General features: G+C 42.9%; 1 protein-coding gene across 1 annotated transcript; it reads right to left on the reverse strand.

The window, feature by feature from the left end:
* Window positions 1-1,868: 1,868 nt before the first annotated feature.
* On the reverse strand, window positions 1,869-20,484 carry CKMT2 (creatine kinase, mitochondrial 2). The gene is made up of 11 exons (XM_015849799.1): window positions 20,127-20,484; window positions 16,743-16,815; window positions 15,513-15,685; window positions 13,251-13,449; window positions 12,014-12,109; window positions 11,545-11,766; window positions 9,187-9,272; window positions 8,035-8,158; window positions 6,801-6,935; window positions 4,843-4,968; window positions 1,869-2,092 (listed from the first exon to the last, which is right to left on the reverse strand). The coding sequence occupies exons 3-11, from the start codon at window positions 15,662-15,664 to the stop codon at window positions 1,973-1,975; spliced, it is 1,260 nt and encodes a 419-aa protein (XP_015705285.1). The 5' UTR covers window positions 15,665-15,685; window positions 16,743-16,815; window positions 20,127-20,484; the 3' UTR covers window positions 1,869-1,972.
* Window positions 20,485-23,010: the final 2,526 nt, after the last annotated feature.

The raw sequence follows: 23,010 nt of genomic DNA on the forward strand, positions 1-23,010 counted from the left end.
CCATGCCCACAGCCCCAGGGAGCTGTTCCATGCCCACCACCCTCTGGTGCAGAAGATATCCTAAAGGTGAAGATATATATATCTATGTGCGTTTCTTTCCCTTTGGGTCCCCAGAAAGCAAGTACCCCTTATCTCTTCCCCTTGGCACCGCCTCCCCCTCCCACCTTGCATGAGTGGCCTGATAAGCCAGTGCTGGGCTGGCATGGGGCATGGCCTGGGAGTTTGTTTATGGTGGTCCCTAGTTGCCAATGAGTTTGTCAAGAAGACTGCAAAACTACTTGAGGCATGGCATATAGCTCTTCTTGGACTATTTAATCAAGTAAATTCTGAAGATTTATAGAGGATCAGTGGCTGAATCTATCAGGAAGAAATTTTATTGGCAGAAAAGGATCTCAGCAATGCAGAATTGGTGACATGGGAGAACTAAAGATGAGAAGGAAGAACTAACATCATATGTCTAGGGCTAGAACAGCAATACAGCTTTTTAAGCCTTTAATATCTTCCTATTGAATCATAATCTGCATCATTCTCTCTCTCTCTCTCTTTCTTTACAACTTTCAAGGCTTTATCTATCTATCTGTCTGTCTGTCTATCTATCTATAATAATACCTTATTAATGAATGTTCAGGAAGATGAAAATAATTAGGTAACCCACATAGTGTAAATGAGGAAGAGACACCAATCAAGTGGAATCTCCAGCCTTTGTTTCCTGCAACAGATGTCCTGAGCAAGAAGCAGGAGTGCCCCATGCTATTGATTTTCAAGAGCTGCTAATTTCCCAGTCAGTGCTCAATATCTGATCTCCCTGCCCACTCTCACAGGTGCTAGGGAAAGAGATGTAACCCAGACTGTCCTACTGGCTTGCCTCAACTAACACATTTTCTCAACAGTACTTTCTCAGATTGTACACAGCATGAGTTAACCAGCAGCCTCACCTGGGTGACTCTAAAAGCCAGGGATTTGGCCCAAGCAGTCAGAGCATGTGAGCAGTGTTCCCCAAATACTTGAGAGGTGTTGACAAGCTGCCCCTTAGAGATGGGCCCTCTGCCTTCTCAGGAGCTGACCCTGCCTGCAGGATACTCCTTTGCCTGATCATGTAGAACTGAAACATTTTTTGGCTGGTAGTACTGTCAGCTCAACAGCAAGACAGACTGCAGTCATCACTGCATGTTCTGGGCTTGTTTTGCTTGTAGTTTGCTTTTCTGAGAACGGGTGTTTTTAATGTGGTTACTGTGAAACACTGAGTATGTTTTGACGTGCAAAGAAGCAATGGGGCAGTTGCAGTCTGCTGTTTGTTCTTTCCACCCAGCCGCTCACCACACAAATAGTACATTTTAAGGCATATCCTAAGTACATCCTTATCCATCTTACATAATGAATAGCAGGAGCCTGGTCCCCTGGCACGGTTGTGCTGGATGCATAATGTTAGCAGATTGCTTTGTTGAGGGTTTGGGATGACATGGTGAAGAAGTTTATCTGCAGATCAGTCCCAGACGGAGAAGTGTCAGCTCTCACTGAGAGACACCGGTGAGCTCCTGGTGATGGACTTCTGAGTCTTAAGCCACTGGGTTAACTATTGAGCTAATTGTTGTGTCAGAAGAAAGAACTGCTAGCCCTTTGCAGGAAGCTGGAGAGAACTGCATCTGTGAATGAAAACTGGGTGCTTATTCAAGACTTCAGAAGTATGTTTGTAAGTGCAAATGCAGACTGGAATTAAGGATTGGTACTTTTTGCATTAGTCAGATAGAAATTTCCTTATCACTAGTCTGAAAAGAAAGGGAAGCAGGCCTCACAGAGGAGTGTACCACCAAGATGCTTGTATTGGGTGTATCCTACAATGACTGTGTAACCAGACACTTAAAGAGACATTAAGTATCAGGCGGTGCTTTATTACACAAGCTATTTGTACAGAGATATACAGAGGTGCCTTTCTGTCAGAAGAGCAGCCGATTACCAGTCGGCAGCAGCAAGATCATTTCCTGCCAAACTGTGGCAGTGGTGATGGCACCTTGATATCTTGACCTCTTTCTAGTCTCTTCTCACAATCAACTAGGTAATTGACCCCATCAATCACAATCTGGACTAGTTCCACCTATAGAAAAAAAAGGGAAAAAAAGGGTAGTGAGAGCTTTAGATAATGCTGTTAATACAGAAAGGAAAAAACTGTCTTGTTCTGCAACATCAGTTATAGCTGGACCCAAGGAGATCACATAACTTGTGTGACACCAGAGACTCGTACATCTTCACAGACATGGATCAGGACCCTGCATTCCCTTACAGATCACTGTAAACTCATGTCCTGTCACAATAACTTGTCAGCTGCCTGCGTTTAGGGAAACCCACCCACCTTGGCAGGCATGCTGGCTTTGCAGAGATGGTTCATCAAGCCCAGAGCCCACATTTCTGAAGGAGAGGCCATCATCCTAAATTCATGCTGGCTCTACACCATCTACCACTCCTTTGTTTTCTGCTGAGGTGCTCTTGATTTACGCTGGCAGAGACGGATTAGCTTCAGGCCCAGAGCAGCACCAAAACTGGGAATTCTATATAGCACTGTAGCGATGTCTTTGTAATCTTTTCAAATTGCAGAACACAAAGAGCCTCGCCCCCATTAGACTTTCTCCAGGCCCTGGGGCGTTGTTACTGTCACTGTAGCCAGCGAACTATAGTACCAGTTTTTCTTAATTTTCACAAGATGGTCCATTAACAACCTTTAATGACTGGTTTGTTCAAACTGAATGCAAAGACTAAATCCCACTTGTCTCTTGATTGCAACAGTCACTGATTTTCGAGGGATTTGTTTTTGCTATGAAGCATGTCTGTGGCTTAGCAGTTTATTTTATTGTCTGTTAGAGACCAGCTGTGTTGGGAAATCAGAGGTGTGAATTTGCAGCCTCCGGGAGAACAGGAATTTCATATTAAGTTTGCATTGACCAGTAACTGAAACAAAACAAAAATACAAACAATTTTATCCTGTACCTTTGGGAACATAATTCAGTTCTGAAAGCAAATTTACCACATAATGGAATTTATTCACTGAAAACTGGAAAAAAATATATCTTACAATAAGACATTTTTATCTTCTTGAGTTTGTCTGGTCTTATTTAGATTTCAGAGTCTTCAAGGCAGGGATTGTATCGTATCTCTAGTTCTCTGAATGCTTGATTTGTGAGGCATCACTGACTTCAGTGGATGTCCTTATATATAGGAAAAATTTTACAGTGCATATGCAATAGAATCCCTTAATGAATTATGTAGTGTAATCCATATTTTTTAGTGTTAATTTAGTATAAAGCACACACAGTGATGTTTCAGTTATTAATACATATCTCTGCTGCATACTGTTTCTGCATATAGTAATGTTCAATAGCTTTTTACTTTTGCATGTTTCAGTCTGGATCTACAAGAACTTAACTGCTTACATTAAACTGAAAAAAAAAACACCCACATAATTTTCAGTGTTCTGTCCAAACACCCCTTGTTTGTGAGGATGTTTAAGGACATACATAAATAAGAAAGTAAGGAAGACCTGACTTGGCTTTGTCCCTGATGCAGAAAGTGCAAGTCAAGCAAGAAAGGAAGGAAACCAGCTGACTGAACGTGAGCTAATGTGATCCAAGCGCAATCCAAGTTCATTATCCCACAGCTGTATTTGTGTTACGAAACTACCGAGCATCAGGTTGAATTCAGGTGTTGGGTTTCAACAGATTGCGTCTATATCTAAGCCGCTAAAGACTGCCAAAGACAAGTGGTGTGGTATTCTGGGAAAACACACCTTGACCACACTCATCCAGAAGATGAAATATATTTGACAGAAGATTTGAGTCCGTGTTTCCTATCTACTGGAGGAGCCGTCAAATTGCTGGACTTACAGGGCCGTGACAGGTTGATTTCTCTATCAGTTGTTCTAGATGTGGCCAAGGGTGAACGTAACTGAGAAGCTGTAGCTGTGTCACAGGACATACAGCCTATGACCTGGAGTAACAGTTTTGGGCGTGCTTCTGGAAGGAGGCTATAACACTGACACTGCCATTTCTTGGCTGTCCTTGCTCATAGGAGCTGTTCTGCTTTATAAATATGAAACTGGAATAGGGTTTGGAACCCGAGTTTTCCAGGAAATCAGCCTCCCTGCCAAGATGCAGGGTTGTTTTCACTCCCTGGCTCCACAGATACACATTCAAACTGAAATAGCTTCAGAAATGCATGAGATGAACTCATCATAGTCTACAGCACAGTAGGAGGACAAATCAGAGCTGACAAGCCCATATTTTCCCTGATTGAAGCCCAGTTCTTTTGTGTCTTCTGCTCAATTTGACACAGGACATGAGAAGATACCAACAATTTCTCCTTCTCTGTTATTTTGGAGTGAAAGGACTGACCTTGTCCTGTTCTCACAGTGTGGAGAAAGTGAAAGACTGTGAATACTAAAAGGAAAACAACTCATTAATCCTCTCTTGCTTTCTGTACCAAATTCCCTTGGTGGGGGGTAAAGCACAATCCTTATTTTTCTCCTTGAGGTTTTGCAGTAGGTCATATTTATGGTGCCTTCTCGTCACTTTTTGTTTGGTTGGTTGGGTTTTGTTTGGTTGGTTGGTTGGCTTGTTTGTTTTGTTTTGTTTTTGTTTTCTCATTACCATAGCAAGAATATTTGGCAAACACTTGATGAGTACGTATAATTTTTTGTACTGTAAGCATCTTCATTGGATCTAGGAATGCAAACCACTACAGTTCCACTGAGGTGACTCTAAAACCAGAGTGAACCCAGTTGAAAGGAAACTGACTTGTATTATTTTAGGTCTGTGTAAGGAGCAAGAGGGGAAAGAGGAAAAGATATCAGGTTACCTCTGATCGACCCATGCGGTCCAGGTTGGAGATATCATACACATCTGCTACAGCTGCAGTATCCACACCACCAGTGCCACGCTTTTGCAGCCGCAGATTCTCCAGGATTTTTGGAAATCTGGGATCCTAGCAGAAGAAACAGATTTGTGTTTACAGCCTTTTATCCTGTTCATCATGCTGAATCCTTGCAATGCTCTTACACATGACTTTAAGTGTAGCATCTTCACACACACAGGCAGAGTTTTCTCAGTCCTTGAATTACAGCTGGTACATTCAACCCATAGCCTGCCAGTTGCACATGGCCCAGCCATGCCCCTGCTGCAGCTTTGTCCCACCCCATCGTGGCAGCAGCTCAGCCCCATCAAGCATCTTAGCCTGGCCCTGGGGTGTGCACCCATCACTCACAACAGCCACACAGTGGTGTGTGATCAGCACTATGAGGGCTGAAACCAGGGCATGGGGTGCAGTGCAGTGCTGGCTCAGTGACAGCACATAAATGTTTGCATTCTGATACACTGGCTGAACACAGTTCTCTGATCAGTGAGAAATATGCAGCACTGCTTTCTGTTATGATAAAGGAATTTGAGAACAGACTTCAAGTCTGCTAAAAAAAAGTCATCAGTTTATGTTTGTGACTCCATTTTCAGTCGATATAAATACGTGACCTGCAAATTCTCAAATGTAATGTGTAGAGTTGGATTCAAATATTAAACTCAGCAGTCTGATCATGACTCTGCTGGACTTCTGTAAGCCCTCCTCATCAGAGAGAAATACCCCTTGCTTCACAGACGTACCTTGTTTAAACCATGACATTAAGTCATTGCTTTTGGGCAGTATGTACGTTTGTGAACAACTGCTTTCAAGGGTGAAGCACAGGAAAAATAAAATTCTGTCAGAAATCTCTGATGAACACCTTGAGACCTTGCTAAGAACGGCCACCACTGTCATCAAACCAGGGTGATGTATTAGGTTCTCAGAAACAGGGTGACGTATCCCACTAGTTTTATGGTTTTGTTGCTTTCTTTTATTTCAAATTTTCCAATAATTAAAAAAGATCAAAATATTTTGTTACGTACATATTAACTGTATTTTGCAAGGGCCGCTCTGAAAATGCTTCCTCTTTTACGATGTTGGCCCACAACATCAGAAGCAAATGTTGGTGTTGGGGCAGAAGGACCTGAACGTTCCCACGCGTATTCTGTTACATTTTGTTGCCTTGAGACAGATGGCAGCAGAGAGGCAGCCTGGTAAAATGGGTGTATAGCATGGGAGTGCGTATATAACAAATGTGTGTAATTGCATTCCTTCATGCAGGAAAAGTGGCACCCTCTAACATTCATTGATGCTTGCTGAACATTTCTGAAGACCATCCAGTGGATGTGACTACAGTGAGGCAGTGGAAGGTGCTTCTCAGCAGTGGCAACAGCAACCGTGCATCAACTCCGCTGGTGCAGATTTATTTAGAAGTGACATTGAAGTTCTCATTAATCGCTGGTGAAATTGCAGAGCTAATGGTAAAGACTATGTTGAAAAAGAGTGTTTTGTAGCTGAGAATTTGTTCTATCAAACAAAGAGCACAGGTGCTCTTGTGCTCTTTCTATCTGTTGTAGTTTCCATGGAAATAAATAGGAGGCATTGCTTTCAGAGCAACCCATATATATGCTGCCCAAGACAATTTTTCACTCAGTGCAACCCAGGCAAGCCAAAAGGTTTGACACCCATGGATTACAGCTTGTCTTGTCACTGTCTTCTGAGTACATTAATTTCCGTAACAAATACAATAATTTGCAGAATAAAAGTTTGCTTAATTAGTGATGCATTATCCTTGGGACCTTGTTATATATCATACTAACATGGAGTCTCTGTAAGCTGTCACGTTGCATTTGTTTCTCTTTAAATCATTTGTTCCTCAGTAAGTCAGAGACCTATGTCACTAGCCTCTTAAGTGGCTTACGTACCTTGCTAAGCTTGGGCAACTTGACATGGACCCCAGCACGGAGCCCCGTTCCGAGGTTGGATGGGCAGGTCAGAATGTAGCCAAGGCGTTCATTCCACATGAATTCCCAGCCTCGTTCTTTAATTAATCTTTCAACCTGAGAAGAAAAAAAGACAGAAGCTGAAAAGAAAGGGTTGAGTATATGCCATGTTCTCAGATATTTCCTTATGCCTGAGATTCTTCTCATCATGTGCATGTGCTGATGGTGAACTCCACTAACACTAAGGCACAAATACACACCTGAATTCAGTCTGGTCCATGCCTGATGGGAACTTTTGCATACACCAGATGCCAAGGTATCCACTGAATAGTACAAGAATTTCTTCATTATTTTCTCACTACCATTAACTTGCAGATTATTGGTCACTTTGTTGTAAAGCTTCCTGACGTGATAGTTTTGTATGACCATCATATATTCACCCCAGACTTAATGGCTTTTGCAATGCCTTTCTAACCTTGGAAAGATTGCAGTTCACAAGCCTCAAGGCCTCAAACACTATGGGGGGGCAAAACAAACAAACAAACAAAATGGAGCTACAAATGAGTTTTGTATCAGTTCCAGAGTGACTCCTGACTTTCAGGGAAGGGTACTTCACTTACTTATACCTCAATTTAATTATGTTCCTTCGCAGTTCAGATGATGTAAGTGTGCCAGGGACATCAACTGGGAGAAATGGTTGTTCTATGTAATGGTGTGACAGTTTTGGAGACAATGATGTCCTTTAGATTGTACTCTAGCAAACCATGCAGGAAGGATGGAAAGGAGTAACAGTAAAGAGTCTAATGCCATGTCACCTGCCCCACTGCACCTTCTTTGCTACATTGCCTGTGGGACTAAGTATAATCCTTTTTCTCAGTTGAAGAAATTTTTCTCTGTCTGAGCAGTACATGGGGCTAACTAACGTGGCCAGCTTGTAGCCATTCCCAAATAGGCTGGACAGTGCTGTTCTAGCCTGTGTACCAACACATGAAGGCTGTTTTTGTCTTTAGGAGTAGCTAACCATTTATTTTCTCTGCAGCTCAGCTATCAATTTCCCTTTGTTCCCTTCTTTAATAGCACTATTGTGTTTTGCTTTTGGGACTGATGTTACTTCAATTTGTTGCCCCTGGAAATGCCAGTTCAGTATGAGCCACGTAACCAGTGCTGACAACAGCCCAATAGCAACCAGGGAGGAAAAACAAACTCAAGTTCCTACCTCTTTTAAGCCACGGCAAAATCTTTCAAACACCCGTTTCATATTTCCACCCTTCTCCATGGAGATCACTCTGGTATGGTCCTCTTCATTAATCCAGATGAGAAATGTCTTGTCATGGTTATGCCTGGTTGAGAGGAGAAGTGTTACTTAAATGCATGAAACAAATGCAACTCTCACCTTTATCACAGCCTTTCAGGACTGTGTGGAAGATAAATGCAGCAAAGTAACACTGTGCTGCCAGGTGAGGAATAGGACAAGAGGCACATGTTGTCTTCCAGCACAAGCACAACTGGCAGACATCAAGGGCAGAATACCAGACCTGCATCCACTGACAGTGTGTATGTTTTGTTTTTTTTATTAATCTCTGTGTGCTGTGTGCTAGGAAAGAAAACTGATGTTTACACACTGCTGGTAGCCAGGCTCTGTGCCTTTACTTAGCTGTGTTCTCTGCTTAAATCCCTGAGCTCGCTGTACCACTTGGTTGCACTGTATGGCCACATCCATCAAGTTACATGGAGGACATATGTGGGCACTATAGTGGAGCTGCTGGATCATCAGTTAAGCTGTGAATCCTGAAATTACCCACTCCTACTTTAAACAGTTCATTGTAGATAAGAATGTAAAGTGCCAGGTTAAACCCAAGGCAACTTTTAGTGGCTTTCCTCCACTTTCTCTGTCTTATCCACAGTCTTTCTTGTGGCATGTAGAATATGTCTGGCAGAATCAGGTTCATTTGTACAAATACTGGAATATGACCAAGTTTGAAACATATGAAATAAGGAAGTTTAGTTCTCTATGCATGATTTTCAGCTTGTCTGCCACTGTGAAGCCCTTTGCTGACACAGAACTGTGCAGGTGCAAACATCCTGCATCTTGTTGGAGCAAACCTCTTTCTCAGATATAAATGGGTACCAGGGAACCAGGCTGGAGCTCACTGAAACAAAAGTCCTCATGGATTTCAAACAGGTCATTACTTTTCACAAGTGGTCAGGTTTCACAGTGCATGCATATACATATTAATTAAGCAAGAAATTATATTTTAAAAGCAACTGAATGTGCTGTGAGTATCAGGACAGCATAGCTGCATGGCTAAGACAAGCAAGGAGAATAGTAATACAATCTTTAAAACACAGCAGATGCCACAAAACATACCAGATTCCTCTGGCATCTGGCCAGTCACGAGCCATCCCAGCACATGTCAGCAATGGAGACACTGGCTTGTCAAAGAGAAAGTGATCCTGACCATGGAAACGGGGCCAGAGAGAAAGAAAGGGAGAGAGAAAAGAAAACAAAATTCATGTTTATTCAGGGAAGCAGTATAATGTTGTCTCAATATATATTTTACATGAAGGCAATCAGTGTACAGGTAAATGACATAGTGTACCCTGTGAATCTGGTTCCTTCTTCTGGAAGCTTAAAGCACAATACTGAGGTGAATTTTCCTGAATCTTTCAGGCTCTTGATGGTATTAGTAATGTTAGAGTGTTTTCCCAAAACACTTCTTGCAGGGGAAGGCAATTAGCCCTCACACACTGCAGAATAGCCAGTGCTAGTTTTCAAAAGAGTTAGCACTATGCTGGGCTCAACCTCTGGCATCACAGCCTTGTGCAGCTCCTCAGCTGTGATGCTGTTTCCATCGCTAATAAACTCAGCACTCAAGTGTGCCACAGACTTGTCATATTTCAATTATTTTTTAACTGAGATCTCTTTTTGTTCCAAAGCAGGCAAGATTTTACTGTGTGTGCTGAAAAATTATTAGCTCTCAATTCCTCAAACACTGCCTTGTCAAATATTGTATATGGTTGGGCTTTTTTTCTCCCTGGAGTTTAATTAAGATTAATACTGAGGATATCCAGAATAAATATGACATGGTAGACAAGCTAATAAAATTTACTTTCTTTTCCCCCTTAGTGGAGAATTTTCAGCTTTCATCTCTGAATGCTCTGTGATAGGCACAGTGCAGACTGTATTCCAATCATGCAGGGGAAAATGGAGTTCCACAGGGACAAGACATTTATTTCCTGCTATATTCTGCACTTCTGTTGGAAAGAAAAAGCCATCCTTTTGCAAGTAAACAGCTGAGTGCTATTGCTTTCCCATACAAGCATATGGCCCAAATTTTCAGTGTCTTCTTTGCTGAGTGCACTGATTTTGTCTTACAGAGATCAAATAGTGCCTACTAAACAGTGATAGCAAGCTCTAAGATACGCACCGGGGTTTTGAGGTCATAAGGTACTGAAGGAAGAAGGCAGTGTTATGAGTAAAAGATAGAACCTAGGGCTACAGTGTTCAATGCCCTGATTTTTATAAATTTGCACTACTGTAAAAGGTAGCAAAATAAGGCAAAATGCTGAATCGGTGAACCTATTCCACCTCCCTGCTAACTTAAACTGCAAAGGAATTTGATTTCCCATGGCTCTGTTTTGATCTCTGCTCTCTGAAGAGCTCTCTCCAGCTGAAAAGGGCAATGGAGTAAAGTCCGCACAGGCAACCAACTTCTTATCAATAAACATATCACCAAGAACATTAAATAAAAAACATTTCTGACCTTACATAAATACATAAAAACTCCTGGTTAATCCAGACCATGACACCTGATTGTAGTATTATAAATAGTTATGCTACTTCATCAGCTGCCTCTGTGTTGATGTAATGAATGACTGTGTCATAAATATAGCTAACAGGGTACAGACATTCCCTTGGAAGTTTAAAGTACGAGTACAACATTTTTGTTTCTTTGTTGTTATTTTGTTTTCATTTTTTAAAGCAATCTCACAGATTTCTATGATTTTAAAAATCTCAATGTGAATCCATGTTGTGGGTCTTCAAGATGATTGCTATAGCACTTGGAAACTGACCACCTCAAAACTTCTCTTCAGAACTGAACAATGATATACTCTGACAAAATCCATGGTACAAATCTTTGTGTTTCCATGCATGTGACAATTAAAATTGCTTTTGACCCTTCGAGTTCAGAAGCACGTTTATAGGACCGGGAAAAGGCCATCAGGGTGCAGTTGGCTACTACCATTCTGGGGAAACTATAATTCATGTAGTTTTGATATAAAGAAATTAGAGAAAAAAGCCCCAACCCTGAAAGTCTGGAATACAAATAGTATGTAATGTTTTAATATATAACATTAGTAGTTAGAATGGTTATTAATATAGGAAATGTCAATCTTAGATGAAGAAAATAATCAAGGAAAACTCCTGAATTTACTGCTTATTTGCCCAAAGAGGTGGCTGCAGCAGCCACACATATTTGACAAAGAGCTTGATATCCAGAATGTAACTCCATGTGCCTACACATGGAGTATCTGTGTATAGCCAAAACAACAGACCCTGGATAATTTGCCATTATGTTAAAAATATTGCTGTGCCAATAACCACTGGATTAACACTGTGATAATCATCCTTAACTACACAGGGAGGCATGTACCCTACAGGAAGGTGAAGATAAAAATAGGCAAGAGTAAGTGTAGACAGTGTCAGCTCTGGAGCTATACTTACATCAATAAGCTGCTGCTGATCCCTCTCAGACATGTTGGTCAAGCTGTAGTACTTTCCAGAAAGTTCTCCTCTCAGCCCAGAGAGGGCAGTGACCACGACGTTTTCCACCTCCCTCCTCTCAGCCCTGGTGCAGGCAGGAGGAAGGCTCAGGCCACGGATGCTGCGTCCAGTGCGCACACGTGATGAGAGGACATAGCGCTCATCAAACTGGCCGTGGGTGATCTGAAGGAAGAATGTGGGATTTTATAGTTCACGCATGGCGTTATGCTCCACTGTTAAAAGAAAAATTCCAACCCACAAAAAGAGGGACATCCTTCTGCTTGGGAATCTTGATCTAGGATGTGGCAGAGTAACCAGCTGGTCCTTCAGTTGGAAGCCCCACCACGGAGAGAAGACTACAGCAGCAATACCATAATTATAGGAAGCAGCCCTCATCTTTTACTCCCTTTTTATTTTATTTCAGTCTTACCTTGGATGCATCCAGGTCAGTGTGATGCTTCATTGTGCGCGGATCGTAGCCATTATGTCTTGCTTTAATGACAGGGTCAAAAATCTCAGCAAACACCTGCGGAAGTCAGAAAAATCTATAGAGTCTACTACACCACAGAATCAGTCAAAAGCGTGAGCCTCAGCCACAGCAGAAACACCTCAGCAGAGACAAACAGGGAGCTTGGCATACGCTGACAGGGGTAAGTAGGTCATTTTGACCTAGACAGCACTCTGTAGCAGTTGCTGATCTTCACAGCAAAATGAATGTGTAATTGCAGATTACAAGACTGCTTTGGCTATCACAGACAGGCATGGAATGTGGTGACAACCAGAGTAGATTTCAGAATGTATTACCAACCAGAATACACAGAGTATCCTGGCAGCTTGCCTCCTGCTTTTAGGTCATGCGGGACCAATACCACGGTACTTGCTGGAGTCACATGTGTCAGCTGTGGCCACAACTACCCCTTCATTCAGACATGGGTCAGTAGCCGCAGCAGTTTTTCAGGGTAGCCACCACATCTAAAGGGGAAAACTGAACGTCAGGAGCTGATAACCCATAATGTCAGACGTCCATATCCATCTTCCGTGACCCAGCATTTGGGATGCTGTTAAGAGGCTGTATAATAATGGATACCTTTGTGCAGTGGGCTGATGGAAGCAGACTGCAGAGGTCAAGAAAAATAATAATTTTCTTCTTTTTTCCTACTCTTCTTACTACTTCAGTGTTTAAAAAAAACTGTCCATCTTAATGCTGTCTGTTTCCTTCTTTCGTCATGATCCAATAGCTGTAGCTTAAAGGTGTCTAGCAGTTCCCAGAAGACATTTTCATTTCATTTCTGCCCTAGGTGTTCCACAATGCAATTTCCACATTACCTCCATCTTGTGTATCTCAGGTTTGCATAGTTTTGCCATAAACTAAGTTTAGTAGTAGGAAGAAGGGCAGCTGCTGGAGGCAGGTAGAATATTGCTCTAAAGCAGCCGTACTTTATTAGCTTTGACTGCAGCAGAGAGGGTACCTGTAGCAATGCTTCATGTTTGTGCACTTTCTAATGTGGAAGGGTAGGGATTACACTGTCCTTATAAACATAGCCTGCCTCTTATGTACTCTTTGGAATATTATTCATTTAAGGAGCACACACCCTGCCAAAAAGCACTGTTCAACTAATGACCATAAAAACAGCAACAAACACAATAATTTTATGAAAGCATTTTACCTCATAGGATTCTTCATCACCTGCAACCATGCCAACAGTTTTAATGAAAGGATGGCCAGGATTGTCCACCCCAGTCTGAATGCACTGGTCCAGGCTGTAGCCGTTGGGAGTCAGCTTGTCCCTCAGCTTAGCATAAATGCCTGGGGTCAGACACTCAGCCATGCAGTTGTTGTGCTTGCGAAGATCTGGATAGTCAGCACTGAAGAGAAAAAACATCCCAAGCAATTAACACTGTAGCTTTGAACAGTTTTGCTAGTTCACAGAATTATTAAAGGGATCGTGACATATGAAGGATACTGCATGATTTGAAAGTAAAATTAGTTCTTTGTTTATACATTGCACCAAATTTTAGGAGGGGAGGAACACTCAGGTCACTCAGAATGCCCTAAACTGTGCACAGATGAGTAATCCCACACACAATTGCAGCTTTCTGCTACCTGGGGCAACCATGAAATAGATCTTGATGAGCTTTGAAAGTGTACTAAACCCCATCAAGTCTCTACTGAGACGCACCTAGTCAGAAATAAATGAGTTGTAACGTTGTTTTGCTAGGTAGGAAGGGTTTGTAATTCTAAGACAAGGAACTCTCACAGCTGTGTGGATATCAGTGGATCTGTCTCATCTCTGTCAGTGGGAAAGCTAACTCATCTGCAATATCTGCTGTTTTTGTACTGTGTTATTACTGTTTATTTAAAGCTGAACCATATTCCTAGCCAGGAAAAATCATAGAATAACAGAATCTTTGAATGGTTTGGGTTAGAAGGGACCTTAAGGTCCACCCACTCCCAACCCCTGCCATGGGCTGGTTACTTGTCATCAGCTAAGGCTGTCTAGGGCTCCATCCAACCTGGCCTTGAACTCCTTCAGGGATGAGGCACCCACATCTTCTTTGGGCAGCTCTGCCAGGGCCTCATCACTCTCACTGTGGAGAATTTCCTTCTAACATCTAACCCAGATCTCTCCTCTTTCAGTTTAAAGCCATTACCCTTTGTCCTGTTACTCCCTGACACAGAGTTCCTCTCCAGCTTTGGCCCCTTTTGGAGACTGGTAGGCCACAATGAGGTCTCCCAAAAACTTTTTCTTCTCCAAGCTGCACAACCTCAACTTCCCCAGACTCTCTTCACAGGAGAAGTGCTCCAGCCCTCTGATAATCCTCACAGCTCTCCTCTAGACTCATTTCAATAAGTCCATATTCTTCTTAGACTGTGTGCCCCAGAGCTGAATACAATACTCCACATGGGATCTCACAAGGGTAGAGCAGAAGGAGAGAATCACTGTTCACACCTCTTTTGATGCAGCCCAGGATATGGTTTTCTTTGTGGGTTGCAAGCACACAGTGCTGGTTTGTATTGAGCTTTTCATCCTCCAGCAGCCACAGGATCTTCTCCTCTGGGCTGCCCTCAATCCATTCTTCACCCAGAATATTCATGTTTGGGATTGCCCCAGAACAGGTGCAGCACCTTTAACTTGGTCATGTTCAACCACATCTTTGCACAGGCTCACCTCTCGAGCTTGTCAGTGTCTTTCTGGAAGGTATGTTCCAGCATATTGACCGTATCATTCAGCTTGGTATTCTCCACAAAACAGAGATATTATGCTTATCAAGGCATTTTTGCGATCAAATCATACCCCACCTACCTTGTAGCATTTTGTCTGATGCATTACCCTATTGTTTCCATTGGAATTTATTTGAACTAATTGAGAAATACTTGAGAAACTACTTGAGAAAAAGAGACTGGCAGAGCCTGATCCCTGTTGTCTTTCACTACCATTGCCAGCAAAGTCAACCTGTACATTGTCTGTAGTTAGTTTCTAATCAACCAACCAGTTTGCAGCAGAATTAGGAATATTTCAAGTACTGTAGTTACACGCAAACATTTTTTGCTACTTGAATGATGAAAGTATGTTCACAGTTCCTAATGGTAGAATCTGTACAGTCAGCCAGTCCCATCAGTGCTACATAGCTGATGAGATAAGATAATGCTAACTTAGTGTTTTGCCAGAAATTTGAAGTATTTTGTAGGCTTGTCACTGTTTGGCAATGGTTTTTTTTTTTTGGAGTGTCGGTACTATCACACACCCCTGCTTTCTTGTCTTGAGAGTCACTGTTGGTGTAAAACTGAGGTGACCAGCAAAGGGTGTTGTTTGTCAGGTTGTCAGTCCTCAGGCACAGACGGGGTTGCTGCATGAGGACTCTGCTGCTCTGATGAGGATCTTCCTCCTCCACGGAGCCCAACGTGATGCCTAGCCTATAGCGCCCACCTGGGAGGGAAGAGCCTCCGCTTCTCATGCGTAGTAGCTTTCACATTTTGCTGGCTTAGGAGGTACCCAGTGGTGAGCACCCCTGTGCCCGCTGCTGCAAAAAGTGCAGCAGTCGCACGGCCAGCCAGGAGACGAGCAAAGGTGCCAACCATCCCTCTTGGAGGACACGATCTCTGGAAGAGAAAGCAGCCCAGCATCATCTCAAAGCCCTCTCACAGTGTGCAGGACAAATAAACCATCGATTTTAACAGTGTCCCTGTAAAAGAAGCAATCTGCTTTTATTGTAGGTTTGCACTGAAATGTGTTCAGATAAATGGTTAGTGTTTACTGCGCTTCTCTAGCTATGTAGCATTATTGAATTCTGTAGTTATCTAGGTTGGAAAGGTACATTTAGTAGAGTTGGAAATTGGTTGGTTTTTAGTTCTGTATTGAGCACACAATTCCAAACCAGTGTATTTATTTATTTATTTAATTCATTCGTCATAACTTAGGGCTATAATTAAATCCTTTACTTTGCTCCGCAGCAACAACACATTATCTGGAGACATTTTCAGTGACCAGCAAGTGAGTACGGTAAAGTGCAGTAAGGTATGGCCATGTGTAATGGAATGTGACAAGACACAAGACAAAGAGAGATCCTCTTTTAGCTTTATACCACGTGTCCTGCACAAAGATCTAGAATAAGAATGGTTACTTGAATCTGCAATGATCCAAAGGCAGACCACAGCACCGGTAAGACTATCCAGGTTTAAAAAACTCTTAGGAATCCATGTACCCAATTAATTCATTATTCCCAGCAATGTGTTCAGAGCTCAGCCATGAGTTTGGGATTAAGTTTGCTGTTCAAGTGATATCTCAAACTAGCAGAGAAACTGGCATGTTCTGGAAGTCTGACGAAGAGAATGCAGGGTTTTTTCTTTATCAGAATACAAGTTCTAGTACTATCTATATATATATTCTAGTTCAGTACTAGTTCTGCAAGTGACCGGGTTGCTGAGAAGGTGTATGTCCTGTTTAAATCAATAACACAAATTCTAATTTGTGTTGCTGAAGGAAATATTTTCTTAAAAAGGAACCCTGACAAGTCCAGTTTGAACATGGAAGAGATCCAAGAAGACATGCTGCTGTTGTTTTGCCACAGCTTTATCAATGTACATGTTTGTGTAATCTCTTTCCTTGGTGGATCATGGAAAACACTCCCCCCACCTCCCAAGGCAGACTCTGATTTACCTTATAGATGTTTCTCTAAGAGCTCCTAAAGCCTCCAACACTGGAGATGCCACAGACTGCGTAGGAGAACTACCTAAAAAAAAAAAAAAAAAAAGAGATCAGAGTGAGGCAGGATTTTTTTATTTTGAACAGTGCCAGTCTGCAAACCTGCTGGTACAACTTAAGTTCAGTGTGTCACCTCATAACGTTTTCTTCCTTAGACTGTAAAGAGATGTGAGCAGTTTGTTTTCTGTCTGAAAGGGCCATGGCCATTTCAGCCCTTGGGAGGCTGCAGTGTGGCATTGCTGTTGAAGAGACCACTGTTGGTGGCTGGTGGATGTGAAGGGACTGGCAAAGCAAGAGAGCTGAACTTTATGAGGGAGAGAAGAACAATACCATTTGGAGTGCTCTGGAAAGAGGTCTACAGTCTTTTGTATCAAAACTCCTAATTCAGTTAATAGGATTTGCCATAAGGGAGAGCTGTTTTTCTGGTTATAAATGCACATAATGCTGCAGCACCAACCAAACCCAGGCTGTGTGTAACGTGGGCAGTCCACAGGTAACTGTTGTAGCAATAATAGCAATAATAATAATAACTTGACTGACTCAAGAACCTGGTGGGCAGTTTCAGCAGCCAACTCACAAAGCTTTTAAACAATTAGGGTACTCAGTGAGAAAGACTCCTCACATTTTTGTTTCTCCTTTAGAAATAGCATGATTTCTAAATAATTTAGTTGGCAGGTCTGGTAGAGCCCTAGTAGAACTGAGCACTGTCCCAAGCTGCTGTGGTGCAAGAAGGAGGCACCAGCGTCAGGAGAAGGTCCACCAGACAGGAGGAGAAAACAGAGGGGGCTCATCAGCCTGATGCACAAATAAACACAGCCCTTAACTTGTTTCTTGTAGAGATTTCTCCTAATTATTAGTTTTATGTGTAGCTACACGGTGACTAGCTCCCTTTTTATGTCTCTCATCACTGCTTTATCTTATTTTTGTATTTATTAATCACTTGGGGATTGGTGCTCCCTGTTGTGGATCAGGTTCAGAGGAGCACAGGAACAAATTCTGATATGGATGCTGACACAGGATGAGGCCCAGCACAGATCTGCACAGATCCTTTGAAGCTTTGTTTCCAAGGTCATTGTGACTTGCATGGAGAATGCAGAAACACTGTTCTACAGAAGAGAAGAAACACAGAGCAATTGGCTCAAATGTTCTTTCTCCATATTTTCCATGTAGCACATTAATCCCTATGGTAAACAGTTTTAATCTATTACAAGCCTTCTTGAGAACATAAGTGGTGATTGTGACAATGCAATGTTGGCACAGAGTAACAGGCAGGAACCATGCAGTACATACAACTCTGTGTCTCCAAACCCAAGTTTTCTTCACAGCTGAGCAGTGCTGTTCCCATTTCTGGCACATCAGCACCACAGAGGGTAAATGAATTCACACACAATGTAGAATCAGAACAGAAGTTGGCTGTGAGATGTAGCAGAAGTCACTGCTGCAGTGCTGGTGCTGAAGGGGAAGAAGCCCAGAGGAGTGCAAGTGTCATTTCAGAAGCCGGGAGCATTGATGACAAAAAGAGTGAATGCTGGAGTGTGGAAATTTGGAGAATGCCTACTTCAGGTCCTTGAACCAGTTTCCATTCTTTGTCATAATGCACTTAGACTAGTGCCTCTGCTGAAGGTGAAGGTCCTTTCCTAAAAGAAATATGGCTTTCACAGTCCAGGTCCCTAGCCAGAGTTAAAACATATTAATCATATCTGGCATTTGAGTGTAAGCTGGCCATGCTACAGCTCCTGTTGTTGCTGTGGCCAGAGGCTGCAGAGCATCCCTCATGTTGTGATGATGGACAGCCTCACTATGCCCAGCTCCCAGCAGGTCTCCTTGCACGTGGCTGCCTTGTGACTTGTGCACAGGTGAAGCTGTGGTATCCCCTTCAGAATTACAGAAGATGCACAAACCACCTCGTTAACCTTAAAGGAACTTATGGCCTTTAAATATAGACAAAGGAATGCTTTTGCTGTTAACCCTTCACTTTCTTGAACTTGTAAAGGGGAAGCATCTGCTCCATTTACTCCTGCACTGGCTATCCCTTATTTCACAGCAGGTAGCACGTGCGCATGCAGCTAGGAAGAGAAGAAGGTGCAAGGGTTACAGCCACAGTGACATTTCCAGAAATAGAACAAGATTAAATGTTTGAACGGGCCGTGGGTGGTATTACTTGCCACACCATGTGACCCCGAGCGACATTTCAGAGGAATGGCAGAGTCAGAGCCAAAGTTCACACAGGTAACGTGTATGCGCCAATCAGACTGCTAAGCTGTTGGGTCACGCTGACACGGCGGTGAGCAGAAAGTTCACATGGTGGAGGAGATGGGTATCGGCGGAGGTGGTCTTTTATTTCTGACAGGTTATGCCTTTGAGTCACCCCCAGCTGAAGCCTGCAGACGCCAGGGGAAAGTTTGCTCTGCCCTTCTATGGAAGTTGTGGGCACCTTAGAAACTTCTGCAATTAGTATCACAAGTGACTAAATGCGGAAGACACCATTTTTAGATGCCCAGAAAACAGCTGACGTTGCTTTTCCTTTTCTGCCTCACTCTACATGCTCAGAGTGTGAGATACAAATTCAAACGTTAAATCTTTATCAGCAGTTATCAGAGGTGTTTTCCCCCAGTTTCCCATTGCCCCTGGCCTTTCTGACCAAGAAGGGCTTAAGTTAGGATGTCTAGAGTGCAGAAACAGCGGCAGTGCAGGCATCTTTCTGACAACACCTCATCACAGCACACAGCACCTCTACAGAAAATAACTTACAGCTCAGCCTATACTCAGTCACTAAGTCCACAGGCCTTAGTGACTGAGTATAAAAATCTAACCATCTGAGTGAAATTAAACAAAAAGCATGCTTAAATCAATTGCTATGAGCTATGAGGTAGGGAAAAGCTTTGTCCCCTACTCAGCGGGCAGCTCACTGGCCCCAGCACACACTGCAGTTTGCAGGAGGCCTCTCCTTGGGCCCCTCCTGGTGGGACTGGATGCAAACCCCCAGCAGGGCCCAGCGATGTGCTGGGGCCCTTTGAGCAGTCAGACGCTGCTGCACAACATAACCCCACCGCACAGAGCTGTATCCTGCCTACAGAGCACTCCTAGAGCTATCGTGTTCCTTGTGCTGATGTTACACAGCAGAGGAACTGATCTTGCCCTGATTTAAAACTGTCACTGAAGGTTTAGCCTCTGAAGCAGCTTCACACTGGGCCGACACGTTTCCTCCTGCAACAAAGAGCTCTGTGGACTGATAAATTACAGTCATGCTATGCTGCATCCCACAGTGACTCCAACTAATGGAACAGCCCCAGTGTCAGAAACAACTGCAAGAGAAGCAATGCTGTTAGTGGGACTGACCTTGCAGCTGAAGGGAGAGGTCCTGCTGCCTGCAGCGAGCCCAGAGTGTGAGGAGAGCCACGCGCTGGGGCTGACAGGAGTCCAGGTAATATGAGAGGGGCAGAATGAGGTGAGGGAAGGGAAAATAATTGCGTCGGCCAATCCTATAATGCTTGGTTACGTGAATGACATTTGCAGTCAGAAGGATGCCCTTGGGGACAGGAGCAGGATGTGGCAGAAGGAGGTGTGAGCTGGGTGACAGCTACAACATCGCTCACATGCTCCTCAGGCAGACAGTGCCACAGACTCAGCCTAGGCACTGAGCAAAGAGATGCCACTCAAAGGCCGCTCACCCAGCCTGCCCAGAGTGCCACCCCACTCACCCTGGGGGAGCGTGGTCAGAACGCTGAGCTTCATAGTGATGTCACAGTGCAGGTGACAAGATGGCAGGCAGGTTTTTTTCCAATCCTTTTCATCCACCACACTCATTTTTGGTTCTTTGTATGGCAGAAGTGTCCAGAAATGTGAACTTTGATGGTGGCGGTGTAAGAGAAGCACTAAGCTTCCAGTTTGGAGTTATTGCAAAGTGATAAAGTACCGGAAGAAGTACTCCCCCCTCTTTACCACACCTGCTTTCTATCAAACCAGCACAGTGTTTCTGGTATGATAGGGAAAAAAAAAAAGAAAAAAAAACCCAAAACCCAGTGAAGTTTCTCCTGTGGTAACATGAGCATAGAAATATGAGCAGAACAACCTCAGTGCAGGATCTGGCAAAGAAGAGAGAGTCACTCTTTCTTCCATGCTCAGCAAGAGTGCCTTGGTGATTGCATCACTTCTGCTCTGGCAATGAGCCCCATCTGTGTGCAGCACAGACCTCTGTGTGCTGATGCATCTGTGCTGTCTGCAACCACTGTGCCACCAACACAGACTGAAGCTTAGACCTCATTTTAAGTAAGTGTTTCACCAAAGACAGCCTCTTCTCACAAAGCCTTTGAACTCAAAAAGATCTCCACCTCGAAGTAGCTGACACCATGAATGTATCACCTTTGTGACACACTCAGATGTCTAAGCCATTAGAGTCTGGCAGGACAGAAGATGCAAACAAAACTCAGGCTGCTAACAAACATCAACAGCAGCTGGCAGAATTAGGTTCACCTGCAGTTTCTTTAGAGAGCATCACTCAGTACTTGAGAAATAGCTGGGTCCCTTGCTGTTTTCTGAGGAACTCAGCTACAGTAACAACTGGAATGCTAGGAACCATCTATAAATGATAGATGTCCTAATTTCACCTCTATCCAACCTCAGTATTTATCTGAAACCTCCCAGTTAAGATGCTGTCTTGGTTTCCCTGCTTATGCCGGTGAGGTAGTAGTAGGTGAGTGTTAATTCTATTGCTGTTCCTATTAATGCCATTTGTCCCTGTGCAGAGAGTTCAGCTGAAATTCAGATGTCAGTTGTGCCCCACTTGAGTTTGTGTGTGTGTATGGAAGATGTTGAACAGAATCTACCTATAGAGGTGACAAAAAAAGGTCATTTTGTGTTATGGGAAGGCATTTCTGCCTTATTTTTTTTTTTCAAAGAAAATTTCAATAAAGACAGATTTCCCTATTTGTGGGAAATAACGTGTAAGTCATCAAAGCAACCATGGCAGAAGTTGTAAGTGTATTTGTAGCTGCTTATTACAGGTGATGAGAAAGGAATTATAAGAAGCTAAGTTTGTGGCAAGGAGCTTGCAAGGACACTTATCATTATTAGCTCTCCTGCTACTGGAATCAGAGTGCTGTCATCATGTAGAGCAAAGAGCCACTCCTAACACCACCATCAAAAGCTAACAGTCTACCTACCCCAGTGCAATGAAGAGCACTGGTTTTCAGCTTCAGTGGGTCACATTACAACACAGTGAAGCATATCAGCTTGGGAAGAAATATTCTTGTATACCAAATGATTACCAAACGTCTTATTTAGACTGCAGAAGTTCATTATCCACTTGCAAACTGCATATGGAATTTACTGAGATCACAGGAAAGAAAAGCATTCTGTTTTGAGCTTGCAAAAAAACCAAGAAAACCCACTTCAATCTCATTGAATTTGATGGAATTTAAGCAAGTACTTGGTGCTAAGCAGAGGCAAAAATTTTCCATTGACCAGGTGCTCGAGTTGGCCCAGAGTAGTCCTCCTACAGTTGTGGCTGCTCAGCTTACTTTTAAGTGCTAATACATATCTGTTAAATAAGAAGTTGAATTGGATCCAGCCAACCAGTTAAAAATAACCCTAGTTATTTTAGGTTATTAAAGTTGCTCTCAACAGGACATCCACCACATTCTATACGAAAGGTTCTCTATAATTAGCAAAGTGCTTTCTGGTCTAAGAGAGGAGAAAGGACTTTTCTAGAAATGAGCCTGACCCTATGGGAAAGCAGGAATATTCATAATCCTTACAACAGAATCACGGGACCTTCATGACTGTCTAAAAATTGATCATGCTATTTGATGCCATCGTGCACTGCAGAGTTCCACAATGCGGGTTTTTGGACCAGAGCAGGAAGGCTGAATGTAGAAATAGTCTCATGTAGATTCATGTTTGAAAAGAGCAGTAATTTCATTTCAGACAATTTTAATTCTCTTTCTCCTGTCCCTCCTGCATGGCCAGCTGGTGACAGTGATAGAAGCCATTGCTTTCATTTCACAAGACACCCTAAATAAAGGTTTGAGTCTGAAACATTCAAAGGGAGATTCTTATTCTCCTCATAAAACGATACTGCAAAATGCTGCATTTACATTAAAATGATTATGTCAATTACCAATAAATAAATGGAAAAATTAATCTATTCTGAGATTATGAGGGAATTCTGAAGAGAAGCACAGCCAACATATTCAAATCTGTAAAGTCCGGACACCTTCCATCT

The sequence above is a fragment of the Coturnix japonica genome, chromosome Z (genome assembly GCF_001577835.2).
Source record: "Coturnix japonica isolate 7356 chromosome Z, Coturnix japonica 2.1, whole genome shotgun sequence".
In the NCBI taxonomy this organism is placed as follows: domain Eukaryota; kingdom Metazoa; phylum Chordata; class Aves; order Galliformes; family Phasianidae; genus Coturnix; species Coturnix japonica.

Coding starts and splice junctions, on each gene's coding strand:
- CKMT2 (XM_015849799.1), bottom strand. CDS start 15,664: ATGGTTGGCACCTTTGCTCGTCTCCTGGCTGGCCGTGCGACTGCTGCA. Junction 11,767..12,013: donor CTGACCTGGATGCATCCAAG/GTAAGACTGAAA, acceptor TTCTTCCTTCAG/ATCACCCACGGCCAGTTTGA. Junction 4,969..6,800: donor AGTTGCCCAAGCTTAGCAAG/GTACGTAAGCCA, acceptor TTCTTCTGCTAG/GATCCCAGATTTCCAAAAAT.